We start from the raw sequence: 24,708 nt of genomic DNA on the forward strand, positions 1-24,708 counted from the left end.
ATCACAAGCGCTCAATCTTCTAGCGAAGCACAATACCAGGATGAGGACAGCAGTATACCAAAATAGATTAGCCTTGGATTACCTTTTGGCAGTAGAGGAAGGTGTATGTGGGAAGTTTAACCTGAGCAATTGCTGTCTTCAAATAGATGACGAAGGGCAAGCAATAGCTGAGCTTACTAGCCATATGGTTAAACTAGCGCATGTGCCTACTCAGGTATGGAAAGGGTATAATCCAAGTAGTTGGTTTGGTAGCTGGTATGAGTGGTTTGGAGGGCTTAAGGCAGTGGTAGGTGGAGTCCTTCTAATTTTAATGTTGTGTCTACTCCTGCCGTGTCTTATACCCTTAGTAGTTAGGTCTGTGCAAAGCCTGATAGAAAATATAGCAGAGAGGAAGGCTGCTGCACAGATAATGGCAATTAATAAATATAAGGCTCTAGATCAGGGAGAACCAATGCAGGAAGATGAGTGTTGAAGATTCACATCATAAGATAAGTCTGGTCTGGTTCAAGGTAACTTGCAGGGGGATGCAAACCAAGGTTAAGTGATGCCTCAAGTAATTGTGAAATATCAAGAGGCATCAAAGGGGGGAATGTGGTGGAATCTCGGTAAAAATAAATTTAGTAGGCCAAGATTACCACGTGGCATGTGTACGTGCATATGCTGACGTATCGATCAGTTGGTTGCACGAGGCAAGATACGATCAGTAGTGTACGGAGCATGTGCAAGAATACAGGATATAGTATTCCCCTCCTCCATTGTGCTGGACAGGCCATGCGGTCAAGCAGGAAGTTAATTCTTATTTGTATTGATTGGTCAAGAGAATGTGCGGGTGGAGCTTAATATGGGAGGAGTTATGTGCCTATATAAGGAGCCTGCACTATTGTCCGAGGCTCAGAACTTGCTGTATTTTGGTGACATTAGTCCCTCTGAGTCCCGATCGGTGATCCAATAAAGAATCTCTTCCTTCCTGAAGAAACCTGTGTCCATCTCTCTGTGCTTGGCTGCCGTCAGTTTCTCCGGTATCAGGACAACTGTCTCTCCCAAAAGCTTCAGCTGTTTAATTTTGCAGGCTGAAAAAAATGACAACTATTTTTTTCCCCAAATATACCTGTTTCTTCTTTCTTGCACTTTCCATGCTCACCTAAGGGGAAAAATGATCTAACCAATCAGTGTCTGACCCTAAGGTATTTTGAAAAAGGGCACTGCGCATGTGTGAAAAAGTCACAGCTGTTTGTTTAGCTAGGTACATATAACTCACTGAGATATGGTCCCGATATAAATTATAAACTGCTTCTTGAATTCTCTTAAGAAGCGTTTTGCTATTTACTTTTGCGTCAGACTTAAAACCTCCATCGACCATTGTTTCTTGCAAAACCAGCATTAAAAAAAACTGTAGTTCGAGAAGATATAAGGCAGTGTACAGTGTGTTTACACACTTCGATGAAGGCTGCTTTAATGTTGTTTTCCAGTGTTTAACATATGTATTTGAATCTCCAGCATGCACATGCAAAAATACACATTTGTACATGTTCTTACAGATGTTCATGTTGTACATGTTCTTACATTCACCTACAAGACACAATGAAAAGTGTTTATAGTGTATCAATGATAATCAGGATGAATAATAAATACTACGTACAATTTATAGAGCAATGCAGGTGCTATTATGGATAGCTTTGTAAGTAAGTAGGTTCAAGAACGTTGAACCAAATCATTAATTAAATAAAAAGCCAGTGTAGAGACGGACAGAAGGGTGAAGTTTTGTACAGATGTATAGTACATGATCTGGCAGAAGCGTTCATTATGGAATGTGCAAACCGGCCATTATTTAAGCCAGTAAGCTGAGGTTGCAATAATCATGGAGCGAACAAAAAAAATAATTTTGGTCATGTACTAGAGAAAAAGGCAAACACGAGAAATGTTTTAAGTTAAATTCAATAAGGTTTACCTTAAAGGTAACCTGTAATTACAATTTTCACTTACCTTAAATTGCTCCCATATCACAGGGTTACATGGTGTATTCAAAGCAAAATATATTGATTTAATCACTTGTCCTCTGTTCCAGCGCTGCCATCGTCATGCTTTGCGGGTGTTACTCTTCGTGTAACACTCACCTCCAGACAGTCCTCCGCTCCATTTCTGATCTTTATTGATTTGCCCTGCTTGGGACTCAACACTCATAATGAGTGTAGTGGAGCTTTCTGTACCCCGGCAGTGTACCTCCGCCAAGGACTGCTTCCTAGCTGGAACCAGGGAAAATCTCAGCACTTCTGCCCCAGTCGCCGTGGCTTGACTGGCATCCTCCTGGAGCCTCTCCGTCCTGGAGCAGAATAGGGGACTAGCGATTCTCTCCAAGGGACTGGATGACACTCAGTCCTGGAAGCCATAGTCCATGCAAGGACTTTAATATATACACACGGTGGAGTATCTTACATAAAGTTTGCAAATGGTATACAGTAAATCTTTGAGGAGTGTACTCAAGTGTGGAGCCAGTAAAATATCGTCTCAAAGTATCAGCTTGATGGGATATTTGGGGTCCCACTCCCTCTTCTATAGTTGATAGTAGCCTCTCTTTTTGATTGTAACCACAAAAACAGGTTTAGGTAAAGTGCTTTATTCTCCATAAAGTGCACAAAACATATGTAAAATCAACAATTAAAATCAAATAGAATAAAAGTTCTTACAGTCTGTGTAGTAAGTCTTTCAGTTAACAAAACGCATTTCGCCTCTTAAGGATGCTTCCTCAGTTGCTGTGTTTTGATATGCTGCTTTTCTTCTTTTTAAAGGGTTGATAATTGCCGGTTTCAGTGTTTTACGGTCCCGGCTAGGGATACCTTTCGCTTCCGGTTCCGGTTTTGCGTCTCACCACTGCAACGCAATGTCTATCGCCGTCTGACATGTTTCCGGTTAGATTGTCAATGTTGGAATGCAACCTTGCATTCTACTGTAGCTATATTCTCCTCCTGAATCCTGTGTGATCATTTCCTTCTATGTCAAAGTTAAAGAGCACAACAAGACACTATGCCTGTGGGGAAGATGTTAAGATAGCAATCTTGACCTGAAAGGATACAAGGACAGACATAGCCTTAGAGGGAGGAAAGAGAAGAGGTTCGGTCTTGGAGCTGTTGAGTTTTAGGAATTGTGAAGTCATCCAATCAAGGACAGAGGGTAAAAGAAAAAATATTGCTTCCTCTGTAGTGTTGTTGGAGAATTAGTTTAATCACCCAGTTGCCTTAAAGGTAACCTGTAATTACAATTTTCACTTACCTTAAATTGCTCCCATATCACAGGGTTACATGGTGTATTCAAAGCAAAATATATTGATTTAATCACTTGTCCTCTGTTCCAGCGCTGCCATCGTCATGCTTTGCGGGTGTTACTCTTCGTGTAACACTCACCTCCAGACAGTCCTCCGCTCCATTTCGGATCTTTATTGATTTGCCCTGCTTGGGACTCATCACTCATAATGAGTGTAGTGGAGCTCTCTGTACCCCGGCAGTGTACCTCCGCCAAGGACTGCTTCCTAGCTGGAACCAGGGAAAATCTCAGCACTTCTGCCCCAGTCGCCGTGGCTTGACTGGCATCCTCCTGGAGCCACTCCGTCCTGGAGCAGAATAGGGGACTAGCGATTCTCTCCAAGGGACTGGATGACACTCAGTCCTGGAAGCCATAGTCCATGCAAGGACTTTAATATATACACACGGTGGAGTATCTTACATAAAGTTTGCAAATGGTATACAGTAAATCTTTGAGGAGTGTACTCAAGTGTGGAGCCAGTAAAATATCGGCTCAAAGTATCAGCTTGATGGGATTTTTGGGGTCCCACTCCCTCTTCTATAGTTGGTAGTAGCCTCTCTTTTTGATTGTAACCACAAACACAGGTTTAGGTAAAGTGCTTTATTCTCCCTAAAGTGCACAAAACATATGTAAAATCAACAATTAAAATCAAATAGAATAAAAGTTCTTACAGTCTGTGTAGTAAGTCTTTCAGTTAACAAAACGCATTTCGCCTCTTAAGGATGCTTCCTCAGTTGCTGTGTTTTGATATGCTGCTTTTCTTCTTTTTAAAGGGTTGATAATTGCCGGTTTCAGTGTTTTATGGTCCCGGCTAGGGATACCTTTCGCTTCCGGTTCCGGTTTTGCGTCTCACCACTGCAACGCAATGTCTATCGCCGTCTGACATGTTTCCGGTTAGATTGTCAATGTTGGAATGCAACCTTGCATTCTACTGTAGCTATATTCTCCTCCTGAATCCTGTGTGATCATTTCCTTCTATGTGGAACACATCCTTGCTTTCCACCGTTCCGATAGGGAGTTATAATGTTCATATTGTCCATAAAGTCCTCAATAATATACATAGATAGGAGAAAAAAGCAGATGGGGAATCAATATGTTAAAAATGAAAATTTAAGCATTCAAATATTTAGGAGAAAAGATTTAGCATTTATTTTTTCTTGCAAGGACTTTCCCTGCTGAATCCTCCATGGGCTGGAGCAAGGTGCTGAGCAGTGAATTACCCTTTTCCCTCCCAGTAACTAGAAGACACATAGTTCTGGGAGTACAACTGATTTTAATGAGCCAAACTTGTCCTTTTATGCACAGACTCCAGCATGGGGTCTATAAACAATAAGGGGTCTTCAGGAATCTCTGGGCCTGGGAGATAATTGAGTTAAAGACGGGTAAGCTAATTATCTCCCATGAACAGAGAGCCTAACACAAAACATAAACACATAAAAGTACCTCAAAACATGATAAAACAATGCTTTTGCCAGTCAACTTTCGGGAGCTCCTGCGGCCGAAATCTAGGGTGCTCTCAGGGAGCGTTTGTTCCCCTTAGTCTCAGGCACCTTCCCTCCTAAAAGCGCTCTCCTGGCGGGTTGCAAAGTGGTTCAAAACTCAAAACCAAGTTGTCTGGGAACCGCAAGTACACCTCATGCCAAAAACAGTTCCATAACATTCATGTCTAAGTATCGCTGAGTTGACCGGGAACCACAAAGTCCTCATGTTGAAATTAGTTCCACAGTGATCACGGCTAAGTACCGCTGAGGACTATTCGTGGGTCTGGTTTATGAGAACGGCCACCATGGAGCTAGCATTTGGTTCCATTCGAAAGAAGAGAAAGTGCCGAAGCAGGAGCACTGAGGGAAAGCTGCTAAAGGCGGCTGGGCAGGGCAACTCCCAAACGGGGTCTCCGACCTGGACCATAGTCCGTGGGCAGGAGGTCAGCTTCCACACTGCTCTAGGAGTTCGTGGCAAACGTTCGTGGGAAGAAGCATTTGTCACAATGAGCATAACAAGGCCCCTTTAACACCTAGTTAGCATAATAGAGTTTGTTTTCCCCATTATTAACTGGCTTTACCATAATCTGATGTTTGTTTCCCAATGTGTTTATTGCTTTAAATTCTGTCAAATTTGAGTGTATCTTAGGTCCAGAACATGTTTAAAGATGGGAATCAACTTCTTTATGCCAAATAAATGTCTGAGCAAAGTTTATTGGTATAAATTTACACTTGTTCCTCACATATGTATCTTTGAAAATCAAAAAGGCTGACTCCATCTCAGATTCTTCCTCACCCAACTTAAAAATATCAAAAAAAGATTTTAGTTTAATACTTTATTGACACGGATTTATGTTCTTTTAAATTGCATTGGCTACCTGACTGCACTATCTCTCCATCGCCAGTAGAGGAAGGAGAATTTAGTTGTTCCTTTTTTGAACTGCGTAGCCACATTGTCATGGCAACTCATTTGTGGTAGTAATAACAGTAAATGTTTATTTTTTTTACCTTTTACTATAGTTGCCTATAGTGGCTATAATAATTTTATGCTTGAAAATGGATACATGTTTTAACAAACAAGTTAATAGAGCTAGATGTGACAGACATGTCTGATGTCACTTTTGCTGTCCATGACAGCATACTGGGAGTGGGAGCATGACTATGTGTATATGGAAATATTCCATCGAATATTTTCTTTGGTTTGTATCGGGGGGACCAGCAGCAAGGCCACAAGGCACCTCACATAGTATGGTAGTTCTGCAGTGGTGAGGTCTTCAGGGATACCCCAAGCTGATTTTCAATCTGTTGCGCCTGGAGCGGTCATTTAGTCTTGCGAGTTGCAGGGAGAGCGTTTGGTGTGTGTTCTGTATGCTGTGAAGAGAATCCTTTGTAGTCAACATTGTTTGCCTCATTTCCATTATGTCCTCATCAGTGGTTTGGACCCTGTCAGTGACCACCTGTACATCGGCTTGGATCATGGATATATCAGCAGCCAGATTCTGCCTAAAGTCAGTCAGGAGATTCTTAATATCTTGCTTAGTGGCCAGAACTGAGAGGTCTGAAAAGCCAGGGACTTGCTGCTCTGGTCCCTGTGTTAAGGGCTGTAACTGAGGGTCTTCATTTGCAGGCTTATGCTGGTCAGCAAAGACCTGTTGGACCTCTTGAACTGCCATTTTGTGTGGGGGTCTATCATTGGAACATGGCTCCGATATCTCGGGTATCGTTAGGTGTAGTTAGGGAGTGCCTCCCCATTGTCTTTGGTGGTTCTGGTATGGTGGATAGGGGTACAAGTTCCTGCTCTAGTGCACTCCGTGATTTGGCCGGCCGCAAAAGCTCATTCAGCCCGAGTCTCGCGGTTAGATAGTAGGCCGCAGATTTTAAAAAGAACTGCATATGCCGGTGCCAGGAGCCACCTAGAGGTGAGTACTCTGTTTATAGTCGTTAGATGAGCCAGACGGGAAGTGCTATTTAGAAGATTAATCAGATTTCTGCCGGAGCTGTAAAAAATGGCGTCTGTTTCATCCCACTGTTAAACCCTGCCCCCGTGCATTTGCATCTTTGTCAGTATGTGAGTGTGTGTCAGTGTGTATGTACATCTGTACGTGTGTCAGTGTGTGTATCTGTGTCAGTATGTGTGTATCTGTGTGTGGCAGTGTATGTGTATATGCCAATATATCCAGGCATTCAAAGACCAACACAATGCACAAAGACACCCCTGCATTCAAATGTCAACACTACACACAAATGCACACCTACTTTAAAACGCCAACAATACACACAAATGCACAAGTGCATGCAAATGCCAACACTGCATACAAACACACTACAAACACAGCACTACATTCAAATGGTAACAATACATACGAATACACTACTACATTCAAAAACACAAATACTCCATGCAAAAACATGCTTACATTTAAACACACACACACTGCTCACAAATACGACCCTGCAAAGATGGGATCATAGATGTACAGCTGGCAAAGCATTGTGGGAGCTGCACAATAGTTAAGGATTTACCTTTTAGCCATCCTTGCACTAGAGGAGGCCCAAAAACATTTCTTGCACCAGGGCCTCCTCTACATTAGTTCCGCCACTTTTCATTACTTACAACATTATGGCAACAAACACAACCAATGCTTCTCTATCAGAAGCTTTGTATTCAGTGCTTCTATATGAAAGTGCAGCATGCCCCCAATACTTAAACTACACGATAAAATTAATATTGTAGTGCGAAAAATAAATGTACTTATTTTGAACATTAGAATGTTCCTTTGAATAATTATCTGATGGAGATCACTGTCGTTTGACTAAAATATATATTATTCAGAAACATTTAGATTTAAACCAAACCACAGTGACCAAAGTTTGATAACAATAACAGTGTCACAATAAGAAGACTGTTTGTGGTTTAACTTTTAACAAACTGATAATGTTTAAAACGGACAAGTATGCATTACAAATCCCCCCTATCTTGTGTGATTATGATAAACAAGAAACAGCTGACATTTTATCAATTCTCTTTTCAGTTAATCACACACAATGATTAATTAATTGATAAAATGTTGAATAAATAACCAATCCTAACCATTTATCCTGTCACCAATGCGCACACAGGCAGGCCATCTGCTTTGCACCTCAAGGAAGCAGTCGCCACTGATGTCTACATGTGTTTTTTTGTTTGTGCAATACTATCGCCCCATGATACTTCATGCACATTAATGTACATTCTGAAAGTGTCATATGAGTGCATTCTTTCCATTGTGTTCTACATGGTCATTCATCCTCAAAAGCTTGCAGATATTTATTAATGCTCACTCAATGAAAGTATACTACATACCTCCCAACATTGGAAGGTAGGGGTTTGGGAGAGGGAGGCAGATCCTGGGGGACATTGCCTGTGTTGCAGTTTGTGTCACTGGTGATGCCCACAACGGACAAGCTGGACAGGAGGATGGTCTGCCCTTTGAAGGAATGTGCCAGTGTGGCATCAACCCATACCAAACTACCTGAGAGCCTCCCATCTAGCCCATGAAGTCAGAACAGTCCCGCCGAAATTGGGACAGTTTGAAGATTGATATTGTTATATGGAAAGCATTGACCTTTTTTTTTTTTGTAATTCTTTATTTTTGCGTGCAGTGTTAGGTTACAAGCTTTCTTACTGACTTTATGACTTATGACAAAAGTTATACTTATAGTGGTAGACAAATAAGGTCAAGATGTACTGCACATTTTTTTTTTTTTGTGTAAGATAACAATCGTAGTCATAGTAAGGCATAACATTAGCATAGGGTACAGAAAAAACATGTAAATTGCCCGTAGATTAAACTAGAAGTAGGTAATGTTGTCAAACGTGCTTAGTGAACGAGATTATGTTCGAGTTTTAAACTTAGGAGGGTTAACAACTAGACAAGCATGTAGCCGCTGGAGTTGAGTGGGTTCCTGCGAAAGCAGGTGTTAGTGTTAGGCATCGCTGTGTTAGGCATCACAATATGGCTGCGGTTTATACCAGGGTATTGGGTGGGAAATTAGTCATGAGAGGCTGGTGCCCCCTGCTGAATCTATGGGGTAGAGAGAGTCACTGTGCTGGCAAAGCACAGTATATGATTGATCCAACAGGAGCAACATAAACAGGCTAAGGGATTAAGGATGCTAAACATTACTTAATAGGAGGAAATCACCAGGTCTTTTAAGAACTGGGTGCCAGACAGTAGTAGGATCAAGTGGGTATTACAGTAGTGTAAGCAAAAAACAGTATATCAGAACACATGCTGTTATTTTATATCAGAGCTGTGTGTGTAAGAGGGAGCAGCAGATCTTTGCCCTGACATATCTAGTGTCCCCTTGTGCTTGTTCTACTCAGCCTATGCCCATGGCTGTCAGACACAGTCCAGACCCATTTGCAGAGTAGTTGGATTCCCTCAGTGGGTGTTTGGTTCTGGCTCAGTGTATCTTGGGTGCCTCCTGTGTCGCCACGTGGCGGTTGTCTCCAGCCCTGGGTCGTCGCGTGGTGGCTTGTTTGTCCAGAGTGCCTTGCTTTGACGTGTTGCAGGGCCTTTGGGGCTGCTTTGCATCCTCCCTACTGCACTGATGGAGGTAGGTGTATGTGCCCGGTTCGGCGTGCTCCACTTCTCGCCCTCCTGTGTGTTGGGGCTTACGTGGTCGGGCGGCTGCTCCGAAGGCCCGTAGTGGGGTTCCATAGTGGCGTCGGCGGGTCACCGGGCGAATCCACGAGACCACCGTCCGAGCGGCATGGAGGTAGGACATACCCCTGTCTCGCAGCATCATACAGAGGGTTGAGCAGAGCCGGTCCAGGGCCTCCACGGGGTGCGTGTGGGACTGGGCGCATGCGTTCTGCTTCCATTGCTTTCGTTGAGAAGCCATCTTGGATAAGCACCGACAGTCTTTTGCTACTGCCAGTTGTCTCTGCTCGCTTTGCGTCGTTTGCCCGCTTGTCTAGCTGGGACCGGGATGACCCCCGCCGGTCCAGGGGGGGGGGTTAGGAAGTCGGTATCGATTCTTGGGGTGCCTGGTGCTGTAGAGAGCGGCCGCCTCTCCCCAGCTCCAACTCCTGTAGGCCTCAGGGTACGGCCCGGTCTGTGTGCCCCAACAGGCTCCAACCGGCTCCAGAAAGGTATCCCCCGGTTCCCCGGTGCACCCCCGACGTGGGTAGTGCACTCTGCTGGGTCTTTGGGCTGTATAGCTGGCTATATTGCCCTAGTTTTGGGTCACCCAGCAGGAGCTCCGTCCCCACACGTCTTTGCAGCTTGGCGGTCAGACTCCGCCCAGCATTGACCTTTTGACTGTGATGCTTATTTAAAATGCAGCTGGAGGCACAACTTATCCTGTGGTACATTCTCACTACTGTGTACACTTGGATTTAAAAAATACACTGTACTCACCCAGACCACTTCTTCTCAAGAAACTCTTAACTCCACTGCACTGACTGAGTAAAACTAGGTCACATTATGCAGAAGACCCATAGGAAAGCATTGATTTAACACTTTACTATGGGGAATTTTGAATGCTATGAGGAGCATTAGATTGGATCATTACAAAGGAGGCTTTTTTTGGCCTTATTGCACAAATAAACAAATAATAAACAAATACATTTTTTATAGTGATCCCTTCTCCCGGTCACGTGTGGTTTTCCCCAGGGCTCCATACTTAGCCTCTTACTATTCACATTATTTATAAATGATCTGCCTAATGTCTCAAAGTCTCAACTGTACACATGTATGCATACGACACTGTAATCTACGAGAGTAAACCCAGTCTACAATAGCTTCCAAGACCAATTTGGATTGCGGATAACAAACTCTTCTTAAACACTGACAAAACTGTTACAATGATCGTTGGAACTGTACCTAAATTACAGAAATTACAAAATTCCCATTTATGTATCAGAACAAATGCAACTAGCCCACGGACCGTAGTGTGTTCTTTCAACTATCTAGGTATGTTGCTAGACTCCAATCTATCCTTTTGGCCTTCACATTGAAAAACTCTCTTCAAAACGTTATCCAAAACTAGGTGCCCTGTACAGAAACAAATCCTGCCTCAACTACAGTAAAAAAACAGATAGCTAATGCCAGTCACTGATTATGGGGATTTGTGTATGCTACTGTGCCGCAAACCCACCTTCATAAACTTGAAGGGACACTATAGTCACCAGAACAACTACAGCTTATTGAATTTGTTCTGGTGAGTAGAATCATTACCTTCAGGCTTTTTGCTGTAAACACTGTCTTTTCAGAGAAAAAGCAGTGTTTACATTACAGCCTAGTGATAACTTCACTGGCCACTCCTCAGATGGCTGTTAGAGCTGCTTCCTGGGTCATGGCTGCCTAAAATGCATCCAAACATTCAGTGTCTCCTCCCTCTGCATGCAGACACTGAACTTTCCTCATAGAGATCCATTTATTCAATTCATCTCTATGAGGAGATGCTGATTGGCCAGGGCCGTGTTTGAATCATGCTGGCTCTGCCCCTGATCTGCCTCTTTGTCAGTCTCAGCCAATCCTATGGAGAAGCACTGTGATTGGATCAGGCTACCACTTCTGATGATGTCAGCAGACTGCTTGTTTTTCTGAGTCAAACAGCATGCAGAGTTACAGCTTCAGGCTTGAATACAGTAAGATTTTGCTATATTCATGGAGGCATGAGGGGCCCAGGGGGGCTAGATGGTGGTTTTAACACTATAGGGTTAGGAATACATGTTTGTGTTCCTGACCCTATAGTGATCCTTTAATACATTGTATAATTCGTTCTGCCGCATTGTACTAGAATGTTATTACTTGACCCACCATTGTGACATGTCAAAAGAGTTATTGCTGGAGTCCCAATGCACTTGTCATCTTTCAGCCTTGGTCATAAGAGCTTTTCTGGGAAGCTCCCACCCTACCTGAGAAGAATGCTCTCTCCAACTGTTCCCACCTCCTATAATCTTCAATCCAGTATTAGCACTTTATTTAGTATACCGCAATACAAAAAGAAAGTGGCTCAATCCTCTTTTTACTACAAAGCACCACAATTATGAAATAATCTCACAGTCAAATTTTCATTCAATCTAAAATTCTTTAATAGATATCTGGTTGATATCGATATCATGATATAGATATCATGGTTGACTATATTTATTATCAGTTATGTGTTAAATTTATATATATATATATATGTGTGTGTGTGTGTGTGTGTGTATATATATATATATATATATATATATATATAAAATGGATATTGTATTATTTTTTGGTTATATTATACTGTACCCTATTGTAACAATGCAGTTTTTGTGGGCCAAGGACATAGTTGAAAATGAGAGAAATCCCAATGTAACCTTCCTGGTAAATATTTTATAAATAAATAAATAAACATTGGTCATCCCTGAGACCCTGGCCAACATTAAGAATTGAACACTGACACCCATCAGTGTGAGGGTGCCTAATCTCAGGGCAGTGTCTGGACATACATATCTCAATGTCAAAGAAGATTGGAAATTAGCGAATGTTGTGCCCATTCACAAGAAAGGTAGTAGGGAGTTGTGGGGACAGTAATGGAAACAACGTTAAAGAATAGGATTGTTAAAAATCTAAAATCACATGGATTTCAAGATCAGAGACAGCATTGGTTTACTTCAGGGAGGTCATGCCAAACTAATCTTAGATTTTTTTTTTGATTGGGTAACTAAATAATAGATCAGGTTGGTTCAGTAGACATTGCTTACATAGATTTCAGTAAGGCTTTTGACACTGTCGCACATAGAAAGCTCATCAATAATCTACAATCTTTGAGTTTAGATTCCAATATTGTTGAATGGATTAGGCAGTGGCTGAGTGAAAGGCAACAGAGGGTTGTTGTCAATGGAGCATATTCAAAGCAAGGTCTTGTTACCAGTTGGGTACCTCAGGGATCTGTACTTGGACTTATTTTCTTTTTATTAGTGATATTGCAGAAGGTCTTGATGGTAAGGTATGTCTTTTTGCTGATGATACAAAGATATGCAACAGGGTTGAGGTTCCAGGAAGAATAAGCTAAATGGCAAATGATTTAGGTAAACTAGAAAAATGGTCAGAAATGTGGCAACTGATATTTAATGTGGATTAGAGCAAGATCCTCATCTTGGTCGTAAAAACCCAAGTGCAGAGTACAGAATATTTGATACAGTGCTACCCTCAACATCTGTGGAAAGGTATTTAGGAGTAATTATTTCAGATGACTAAAAATTAGGAAGATAATATATTAGAGTACCAAGAAATGCTAGCAGATTGCTTGGTTGTTTATGGAAGGGTATTAGCAATAAGGTAGAAACACCTTAGAAAGAGGAAAGTGCTCATGCCACTGCACAAAACACTGGTGAGACCTCACTTGGAGTATTGTACGCAGTACTGGAGACCGTATCTCCAGAAGGATATTGATACTTTTGAGAGAGTTCAGAAAAGGGCTACTAAACTGGTTTATCGATTGCAGGGTAAAACTTACAAGGAAAGGTTAAAGGATCTTATCATGTATAACTTGGAGGAAAGACGAGACAAGGGAGATATGACCAGAAATATTTAAATACATAAAGGGAATCAACTCAGTAAAGGAGTAGAATATGTTTATAAGAAGAAAAACTACCACAACAAGAAGACATAGTCTTAAATTAGAGGGGCAAAGGTTTAAAAATAATATCAGGAAGTATTACTTTACTGAGAGGGTAATGGATGCATGGAATAGCCTTCCAGCTGAAGTGGTAGAGGTTAACACAGTGAGGGAGTTTAAGCATGCGTGGAATATGCATAAGGCTATTCTGGATATAAGGTAAGGCCAGGGACCAATTAAGGTTTTTAGAAAATTGGGCAGACTAGATGGGTTGAATGGTTTTTATATGTTTCTATTTGGATTGTTCCACTTAACATATTAAAGCAACAGGGTCACAATCAGGTGTCTTTGCATATTTTGTTCTTATATTTAGTTAGTTTGTGTGAAAATAAATGATTTTGATTAATTTTTTAAATAAGAAAATAAATGCCATTCAATGTTTTATTGTAGAAGAAAGAAGATAGACTGTTAAGGACACAATTTCAAAAAGTTGCACATTGATGAAATTAAAGCAAAGCATTGTGCAGGTTTCTTATGCATCTAACCCTAATATGTAGTTGCTGATCACTTTCACAGCCAACATAGTTTCCTTGCAAGTTGGTTTTATTTGGTATTCTGGAAGTAAAAAGCAATATTCAAAATCATCACGTAGCTCGAAACCAAATGAGTATTTAATCCCTTCTGAATAGGCCCAATCAATTGAAGAACCAGATACTTGACCTGCAAGCACAGTAGCACATTGATTAGTTTTAAGAGAACATACTATTTTTGTCATACTTTTTTTGTATATTTGTTGATACTATTATTTGATAGTGCTTAGATATTTTCGAATTGAATATGAATATGAATCTTGAGAGTTTTCTGAAGAAAGTAAACCAAAATGAAGTACCAATAGGGATAAAGGACAGACATGGTCAGGAACAACAAAAGGTCAGATATGACAGCACAGGTCCACAGCAGAATTACAGACAAAAAGGGTCAAAGAGCAGGAAGACAATAATGATGAACACTAGTAGCACTAAAGTGGTCACTACTGGAAGCACAGTACAACTGAGCAATGTGGATTGTAGACGGATGTGACAAACTGCCATTTGCCACTGTGCATTGGAGAGGACTGATTGCTAGCCTCCTGCTCTGCGACTATGGCCCTGGGATGTATTACCCTTTGAGAACTGTATTTGGGCATAATGGATTTTTATTATGCTGTTCCTGGCCCTTTAAATACTTTGGAGCAGTGTTACAACTTTTAAACTGGCACTTCGGATGCAGTCGAAGTGCCGAAGTCGTCAAAGTGGCTGCCATTCGACAAACGAACACGTGGCGGTGGCCATTTTAACTTATTCGAACGCGGTCAGTGGTGTGTGCAGCCAAATCTATGGAACTGTTTTCGACTACCCAATTGCACGAACACCGCTGGCCCGTACCTTCTACGTTACTTCGACACCGCGGCTGGAGACTAAGTCCCGTTCGAAGATTCGAACGCTTGTTCGAATGGGACTTAGTCATTTTCTCTGTGTAAAACAGACCGACCGCACAGCCCAAATCCATGGAACTGTTTTGGGCATGAAAATGTGCTTGCGGTCGGTCAAAAGTGACTTATACCTATCTCCCGAACGGCTGACCGGATTCGAATGATTTTTGGGTATGTTTGTATTTGGAATATGCTGATTAATAATATGTGACTTTTATTAATATTGGATGTATAGTTTTAGAGTTATGAAAGTTAGGTAAAAAGTATGTTTTAAACTGTACGGATAATTGGGTTACCTCTCATGCTAAGGGGAGGAGATGTGTGGGATGTCACCATTGTGTGATTGGGTAATGTAGAATTGTCTGTGGGCATCTCCCTTGCAGGGGAGAATTGCATAAAAGCAGAGTGTGTGCCATTAAACCTGAGTTCTTCTTGACCCTCAACACGTAGTCTTGTCTCGTGATTGGAGGGGACAGCTATATTCACACTGGGGATTGCTATGCGCTGCATACTCCCTTGAGCTTTAATCACTTAGCTCTTTTGAGAGCTTGCTCCTGTTACACTCTCCTTGGAGGAGAGTTCTTTCACACACGGTCCCTGATGCTGGAGGTTCATACACAGTGGAAGGAAGACGGCAAGACTCCAGTTAAGCTACGGCGGTTGCGGAGTCTGCGGTGGTTGTGGTGTCTGCTGCAGTGCTTGGAGTCCTCAGGAAGCGCTAGGAGCATCCTTAAACGGAGGTAACCAGTCGGGGTGCCCGTCGATCCGTTACATTGGTGGCAGCGGTGGGATGGCGTCCTAGTGCGAGGATAAGAAGCTCAGAGACACTGGTATCGTATGAGAGGTTATTGAGGGCAACGCTAGCCACTGCGCAGCGTCCCTACCTACAGCAACATGGAGCAAGCATGCATAGAACCCTGCGAAGAGCACCTCAACATTATACGTTGCTACGAGGACGACACTTACATTAAGGAGGTAAAGAGGCGGTTGGTCTGGTATGGCCCAGACCCTTCAAACGAGGTGGTCTCCCAAGTAATGCGCCAGCTGAGTGCTGAGAACAGTGCGGCAATGGTCTTTGAGCGAAAACTGTGGAAGTTGAGTATATGGACACCCAGTCTCCAGCGGCAGTGTGAGTTCCAGGGAGCCGAAGGTGTCATCCTTCCTCCACAGCGGCATAGTGAGTTCCAGGGAGCCGAAGGTGTCGTCCTTCCTCCCCAGCGGCAGTGTGAAGTCCAGGGGGCCGAAGGTGTCATCCTTCCCCCCCAACAGCAGTGTGTCCTACAGGGAGCAGAGACAGTTGGTCTCTCTCTCCAGCAGCAGGACAATGTTACGGGAGTGGAGACAGGTGGTCTCCCTCTCCAGTGGCAGCCTGTGTTTCAGGGAGAGGAGCACAGCACCCTCTCTCCCCAGCGGCAGCTTACCCTAACAAGGGGAGACACCAATCTCCTAGATGGTGCAGATGGGACCGTGGTCTCTGTGCCTGACCTACAGGGATGCTGGACAGCCTGTCCAGATCCCCAACTACCCTCACAGGGACAACAGTAGGAGGGGGTAAGTACGATTTCCCCTCCCCAACTAACTCCTTACTTGACCCCAGGGTTAAGAGAGGAAATGTTAACCCCCACTGACCCCCACGTTCCCCTGGCTACTGAGCCGGAATATATCCCAAGTACCCCAGCAGAAGAGCTGGCAGCTGGGCAGAGTGCAGTTGGCCTCTGCCCTCCCTTTGTCCCTTGTCCAGAGCTTGATGTCCTGCAGGCTATGCCAGCAGAAGAGCTGGCATCAGGGCAGAGCGCTGCTGGCCTCTGCCCTACCGACCCCCTTGTTATAGGACTGGCCTGCACCACGCTTATCCCAGCAGAAGCGCTGGTATCAGGGCAAAGCGCCGCTGGCCTCTGCCCCTCACGTCCCCACAGCATGTTGCCCCATCACCGCAGAGGGATACCCAGGTGCAGTAACTGTTTGTTGTGGGTGGGCTGCTCTGGCACTTGTTTATTGTGGGTTGGTGGATCGACTAACGTAGGCACTGACCGACAGAAGGTCAGGTGCCTGGTTAGTCTTCCCCCCAAAGGGGAGATATGTGACAAATTGCCATTTGCCACTGGGCATTGGAGAGGACTGATTGCTGGCCTCCTGCCCTGCGACTATGGCCCTGGGATGTATTACCCTTTAAGAACTGTATTTGGGCATAATGGATTTTTATTATGCTGTTCCTGGCCCTTTAAATACTTTGGAGCAGTGTTACAACTTTTAAACTGGCACTTCGGATGCAGTCCTTGTCTGTCAATACATTGACACGCTGAGGCATTGACTGGCAGTTGGGAGAAAAATCTATTTTGAAATAGATTTTTTTCATAACCTATACAGTTGCTAGCAAACTGCAAGCACAACATATAGATAAAATCGTATGCTCAATCTAATGCGCATAAGTTGTTTGGAGTATGACACGTTCCCTTTAACATTAGTAAGAGTACTGCTGAGTTTAACCCAGGAGAAGTGTTTTACAAGCACAACAAGGGAGCCCATACACAGGGTTATCTAATAAAATGAGAATTGTCAGGAATTCAAATTGAATTCAAAGTGAATTTAGAATTTAGGCCAAAGTTGGCAAAATGGAAAGAATAGCAGTCAATTATGCTTTCAGTTCAGCTAGTTTGACCTTAAATCTGAATTCTGGACTATTCTCCCTTTAATAAATAGCCTTGCTAGTAATATTTGTACAACTTTTGAACTACTAGAAAAAAGTCACAGAGGAGATACCATTAAAGTTTACTTTTGAACTACTACTGTATTCTTGTTCCAAAATTCTGTTATTCGAATAAACAAACATATTAGAAGAAACTACGATGATACTCTATCCATTTATTTGTATAGTGTAAAAAAAGCAAGCCAGTGCATCTGTTTAATATTATCATCTGTGGTTTGCACATCTCTGTTATAGTCATACATCAAAGGAAAAACATTTTATTAAATGAAAAAAACAAATATAAACAAATATGTTTCAGATTACCAATGTTGCGTGGTTTGGTGTTTCTTCCTCTGTATATCCATTAGGGTACAATAACATTTGCCCACAGGAATGGAAGCTGATATATGCTTTAATAGAGTAGAGGTTTTTCCTTATGTACGCAGTGAATGCTTGAGTTTCTACTGCAGATTCAGGACCAGTTCCTGCATACACTTCATCGCATGGACCTTTATCTTTCTCAAATTCTATTAGAAATAAATCTGGTGTTAAAGAATTAAAGATAACCTATGTTTGGCTCTAAAATTAAAGGGACACTATCGGCACCAAGACCATTTCAGGTCATTGGCTCATTGGCCTTTTAACCCTGCAATTGTAATTATTGCAGTTTTTGATAGGAGGGATTTTTTATTTTTAACAAAACAATGTTGCATGGAGGGAGGTGGGAGAAATCACCCAAAGGAAGGGAGGCTGGAGATAGCCAGTTTCCCCCTGCAGGCGCTCTGCCTGTAAGGGGAAGATCTTCACGTCTGTTGCCAGACATATTTTATGTACAGAATTGACATTGGCAGCCAGGAGTTGATGTCATGTGTGCTGAGAGTACAACTAGCCCCCAGTACAAAATTACAAATACCTCAAGCTGAAACACTACACATACTGATTCCTACCACAATGATCACTTCAAATCTCTAACGTTACTGGAGTAACTCTATAAACATGTCCATGTCTTGTTTCACTTGGCCATTGGTGGGATATTTAGCTTCCATGCTGATTTGAAAAGATTACAAAATCCAACGTAATGTGTTCAGTCTCAGATTGCACTGTTCTTTTGGAATCTGGCTGGGGTTAACTGTCTTTAGGGGGGACCCCCAACAGATGATAGTTTGTTTTAGTTAATTGCTGTACATTTACGTAAATACCACTGTTCCCAATGTCATGTTCATCAAATGCATGTTGATGTATTATTGTTCTTGAGCAAAGGTATAGGAGAAAAATTGATGGGTCAGCAGTCACGACGCACAATACCAGAATGTGTGCCATAAATGCGCTTGTGGTTTTCTTTTACATACAAATTAAGAGATAAAGGTTACATCGACTAAATACTAGTGTATGCCAAATAATGTACCAACAGACAGGGAGGCTCTTTTCACTATTTAAAAAATATTAATCTCTTCATGTATTGTATGGTGATACAATATAACTATATCACAATTGTTTCATTGCTTCACCAAATGTGAATGTTTTTGTATCTGCCATGGTTAGCAATGATTTTGTTAATAGTCCTTGCTATTCCAGGATATGTTGAAATTCCTGTTAAGGTCCGTCCCAATGCAATTATTGTTAGGAGTTCGATTCTTTCGCCACATTCTATCCTATAAAAAAACAAAACATAAAAAAGTTTACTAGAAATATTATGGATTCCTTCATGGTATGTTTTAAAATGAAAGAACTGAAACAATAAAAATGTATTGTTTTGTAAGGTTTATTAGCAACTCTTCATAAAAACACCATATACAGGCATATGCAAGAACACATTCTTGAACATAAGGTGTACTTTTCTTTGTAAAACATTTTCGTCAAGCAAAATATCTCTGTTATATAAGTAGGACATCCTGGATAACCCCAGTGCACTACCAAATGTTCAATCTGGTTCTAAGCTGAAATATCATGTAATAAATAGTTGTTAGTGGTTAGTAGCTACCAAAAAGGAAGGGCAGAAGGACTAACAGTGAACTGTTGTCAGGGTCATGGGCACACAAGGCTCATTGATTTGGCGTCCTTCATAGGTCTTTCCAATATTCAACAAGGACACCAGTTTAGGATTTGTAAAAGCAATAGAATAAGCCCATAAAGCAATCTGATCAAACAAATGAACATTATTTACAGTTTTGAGAATCCATGAGAACTTATGTATGTTCATGTAAAGAGAAGATGATACTGACCTCCTCCCATTGTTTATATCGAGGGATTCTGAAAGCACCTCTATTTTGCTGTCTGGCTTTCTTAAGTTGCCTTTCAATTGTTTCTTGTAAATTTTCAGAAATTATTCTACAATAAAAAAAAGCATGCAAATACTATAAAATTAATCTTGCTTAGTGCTAGCAAATATAAACTGTAAAAATGAAAGGAAAAAGTCAGTGGACAATTGACCACCACTCACCACTTCCACACTGACAAGAATAAAACTTTCCCACATATTTAGTCTGTAGCATCAGTGACCTTTGTTCAGCAAAGAAAACTGTGTCCTTGCTGCAGCATGAATCATTTCATTGGAAAAAAAGGGTATCTTTCAAAAATGAGAAGGTGCAACAGAAGAATGAGTCATGCAAAGTGCATTTTTGACAGAATAACTATGTTAGTTTTGGGAAGTCCAAGAATGCCAGTGTATATATATATAGCTTTGTTCTTCTCATGTGTATATATATTATTGTGAAAACAGAAAAAAGCTTTCTACTCTCAGATCAGAAAAATATTTAAAAACTGGACTTAACATTTCGAGTACTACACTGCTAGCTATGTCTTAAAAGATACCTGACATTCCAAGCCTGGAAGATCCATGGCAACCTCACCAGGGGAAAAATTACCACTCTCCTAAAGCTAGTGGGAAGTCTAAAGTTTTAGCCATGATTTAATATTGCTCATTGTCTAGTAACGGCCTAAATAGAAAAAGGATAAACTGGCCCTCCTGGTCTCATGTCTCCATTTAACTTTTATTCCCCCAAATGTCAACATTTCAGTTCTTATAGAACTCAGTTCAAGACAATATTAAAATATAATTCATTTACAGTATTAACCGTTTATAAGTAACTTCTGCTGTCCCACAGTTTTGGCTCTTAGTCTTTATAAAGGGGTGCAATGTGTGAACGAGTCCATTATCATTTCAAATGTTTATGAAAGAAATGAAGACCATGGTAAACCCTTTGCTGACCCTCAGTCGGGCCTTTCTAATGTAATAGAAAAATAACAGAAGCTAACTCATTTGACCAAACAAATACCTACTTAAACGTAATCCCTTTTTGCTGAAATAGAGATATGATGTTTTTTTGATTCATTTGCACTAGCATGAAAGGTGACAGGGTTATTTGGGACCACACGATGAAGGGATTTTGGATAATAGAAATTAACCTGTAAAGATAAACACAATTTGTACAATGCTGAAGCCAAACAGTTAATTATGTTAGTTTTAGGAGAATATATATAATTCATGTTTGTGACACAGAATGACATTTACTAAATAAGTGTAAAAGCATTAAGAATTCATGGAATGAGAGTGTATCATTTATATCAACTGCAGTTTGTCTTTTTAGTTTGATAGGATCTTCAAAAAAACATTTAAAGGGACATTCTAAGCACCAAAACAACTTTAGCTTAATGAAAAGCTTGGGTGTACAGATAATGCCCCTGTAGTTTCACTGCTCAATTATCTGCAGTGTAGGCGTTAAATCACTTTTGTTTATGCTTATGTAGCTCTAGCCACACCTCCCCTGACTGTAACTCACACAGCCTCCATGAAATTTTTTTTCTATTTTCAATCAGATCTTACAGCACAGTGTGTTTACATTATACATATACATCTCCTGGACTGTTAATTGAACTTTAATCACGCACAGGAGTTTCCTTCAGGCTTTTAACAGAGCAGGAGATAAACAATTCTAAATTAAACACACTGTGCAAGGAAAATTAAACATTTAATTTTTCTTTACAGGAAATGTGTGGGGAAAATGTGTAGGTCGCATGTGGGGAGGTGTGACTAGAGCTGCGTTAACAAAGTGATGTAACTCCTAAATAGTTGAGCAGCTAACTTCTAAATAATTGAGTAGTTAGATTGGAGGGGCATGATCTACACGAAAACCACTCCATTAAGTAAAAGTTGTTTTGGTGCTTATAGTGCCCCATCACTTTAGCATAGGACTCGTTGAAGAGGTTTGCTTTGATTTTGGCAGGCAAGCTTACACTTTAATAGTCATCGCAGTGGTACAAAAAAAACCCTATTATTTAATTGTGCATACGGATGTGGTATAATACTCAGGTAATGTTTTTTTATGTATATGTATGTTTTTAAACTTATTAAGACAGTATCAATTGCTGCTTCCCAAACTTAGTGTCATAAAAATACCCCTCGCTGTCTCAAAGATGGTGCCATTATATGCTCTTACATCAATGTCGTCATCAAACACATGTGCATTGTATTTGTAAACACATTTACAGTTACTCAACTGATTAAATCATATCTCCATTAGTCATGTTTGTTAGTAGAAAACATACATGGTCCCACTTGCAATATTAAGTGCTTGATTGCCAAGAATAAAAACCACAGGAAAAATCTAATGGAATTTTACAGAAAGAAACATGATGGAGCACACTAATTATTAAAATGACAGGAAGAAAATACAATTGAATAGTAACTCAAAACACAAACAAACAAAACACACCACGAGCATGTTAATGCAAGAAAAAAAGGAAACAAAAAGTGAAAAATAGACCAAAAACTTACAATGATATGATCTGAATGTTAGTTAAAATCCAGTTGCAATCTCTAGAAGGGGAGTAATCTGAAAGGTATTTTATAACCAAAACACAGAGACATTGCAAATACGGATATTTAATATAGTGCAAGCACAAAGGTGGACTACTACTACAGAATAAAGGCACGTGGGTGCTAATCAATGTACTTTACAAAACATCTAACACTATGAAACAATGAAAATGCTATCTTACCTGCTTTTTACTGTCCAAATGTTTAATCATATCCACTTCTTCTTCATTTTCTGGAAACACTTTGAATACCTTATCACTGCAAAGGAAATATGTAATATATTTATATAATTATTAATATAAGAATCATTTAACTAGTAAAGTGTCAAGTGGTTAACAAATAATTTATCAAAAACTATTGGAAAGATAGCTATGTTAGTTACTTGTCATAAGGTCGAAGGGTTGGAACACACAAAACAGATATAACCAAGAGGCAAAGTATTAGGAGCTTCATGTTCCCTTTTCTGTTCTCTCATTGATTTTTGTCTGGTATATGTTAATGTCTTATCTCTCCAGTCCATGTGATTTATCTTCTGAACATCGCGCCCGTTTAGTTCAGTCAATTCCCGAATAAGCTTTCCAGTGCAAAATTTCATCTGAGCATATGCTGCACAAATTAGGCTGTCCTGAAATAGTTTTTTATTTTCAGAAAAAATAGTTTGGCCAAACTCATTTTTTTTTTCCATGCACAAGTCCATTTATTACTATTTTAATTTGTGTCATGCTCATTTTCTCTCCAATAAAGTGGGTATTGTGAAGACTTACTACATTATTCCTTAAACTAACAAACATCATGAATTGACCAGGAAACTGCAAAATATAGATCAAAACAGAAAAACTGGAAAATTCTGCATTTCAGCAGTTTGCATATTGTGACCTAAAACTTTAAAGTCCTGGGTCAAACAAGTCCCTGTTTAGTGAACAACCCTGAAAGTATGAGCTCAGAATTTTGATCAACTATATTCTCTTGTGTCCACATGAGGTCACTGTTGATACAATTTAGTTTGTATTATTATATTTCTTATATTGATAATACTGCACAAATATACTGTAAATTTATTGGGGGGTGGGGGGCTCAACAAATGGCTCAAGTTCTACTCAAACTTAGTACAACTTGTATGCAAAACTGGAAAAGTTCCTCTTTGAGCAAGACTCAGTACCCTTCTTAGGATGCATCATCTCAGGTAATGGGTTTGAAGTGGGCCCCATAAAGCTCTCAAAAATATTGAATCATTTAAAAAACCTTATCTAAAAATATTAACAAACTTAGATTTAATATTTTAGACACACTTTTAAAATATTTTTTTAAAAATATTGAAATATAAAAAACTATATCATAAAAGTACACAATATACCAAAACTCAAAAGTATGTCAATATACCAAAAATCTAAATGTTCACAAAATTAAAATATTTTTTATATTATTAACTAATTTTAAAAGCGTATCCAAAACTATTAAATCATTGGAAACCATTATCTAATAATACTAGGTCAAGGCTATAGTTTCTTCACATGTGTCTGACTTGAGATTCATAGAGTGGGTTCCACACACTATTTCTCTCAATGCCCTCAATGCCTCTCTCAACCTCTCATCTGCCTAAAACATCCTCATACTGCACAGAGGAAGGAGATCAGGGATCAGTGTTGGACATGAAAGTCCCATCTTCAGGGTTAAATCATTGCAAAAGAAGGTGCCTGGACCCTCCTGTTTTCAATGTATTTGTGAGCCCGTTCTATAAGGGTGTAATGTTAAGCATTGGGGATTATTTGCACTTGATACTATCTACACTTTACATGTGGTATTTGCATCGTTGTGTGTTTGGATACTGTTTTATATACTTTGAAGATGGTTGGAGTTGGTCCTCAGAGTAGACTGCACTTTTACTAATTAGTAGTGGTTTATACACATGTACCTTTTGGTACATATTGTCATTGCATTGTCATTCTCACTGAAACAACTGTAACCAAAACAAATTAATTCAGTTCCCCAGACCCTACTAACATGCCTCTGCATAGATACATTTCACTTAGCAAAAGAAGACAATGTTCAAAGAAACAATGAACACATTTAAAACAATAAACGTGTCAAATGCATATAAACCTCGCTAAACTGCAGCTGAAACTCATTAAAGTGCAATGTTAGAACCAATATTACGACCTCTATCAGATAATTTGTCACTTACTAATTCAAACCATCAAATATGCCTGTATTTATTCCAATCAAGAATTATAATTATTTTTTTTATTCTTTTATTTCATGACAGACAATGACAGACATAGTCAAAGCAATATATTTCACCATGGTGTGTGTTTTTTACATATAGTACCCATATAATACCCATTCTTAATTTTCTCCAACAAAACTAACAAAA

The 24,708-nt window shown here is 40.4% G+C and overlaps 1 protein-coding gene across 1 annotated transcript; it reads right to left on the minus strand.

Annotated features, from left to right (window-relative positions):
* Nucleotides 1-13,896: 13,896 nt before the first annotated feature.
* Nucleotides 13,897-22,790, minus strand: LOC134586179 (mast cell carboxypeptidase A-like). The gene is made up of 7 exons (XM_063441681.1): nucleotides 22,720-22,790; nucleotides 22,520-22,595; nucleotides 20,807-20,926; nucleotides 19,089-19,173; nucleotides 17,846-18,048; nucleotides 17,201-17,213; nucleotides 13,897-14,084 (listed from the first exon to the last, which is right to left on the minus strand). The coding sequence occupies exons 1-7, from the start codon at nucleotides 22,788-22,790 to the stop codon at nucleotides 13,897-13,899; spliced, it is 756 nt and encodes a 251-aa protein (XP_063297751.1).
* Between the last annotated feature and the right edge of the window lie 1,918 nt (nucleotides 22,791-24,708).

The sequence above is a fragment of the Pelobates fuscus genome, chromosome 2 (assembly GCF_036172605.1).
Source record: "Pelobates fuscus isolate aPelFus1 chromosome 2, aPelFus1.pri, whole genome shotgun sequence".
Taxonomy (NCBI): Eukaryota; Metazoa; Chordata; class Amphibia; order Anura; family Pelobatidae; genus Pelobates; species Pelobates fuscus.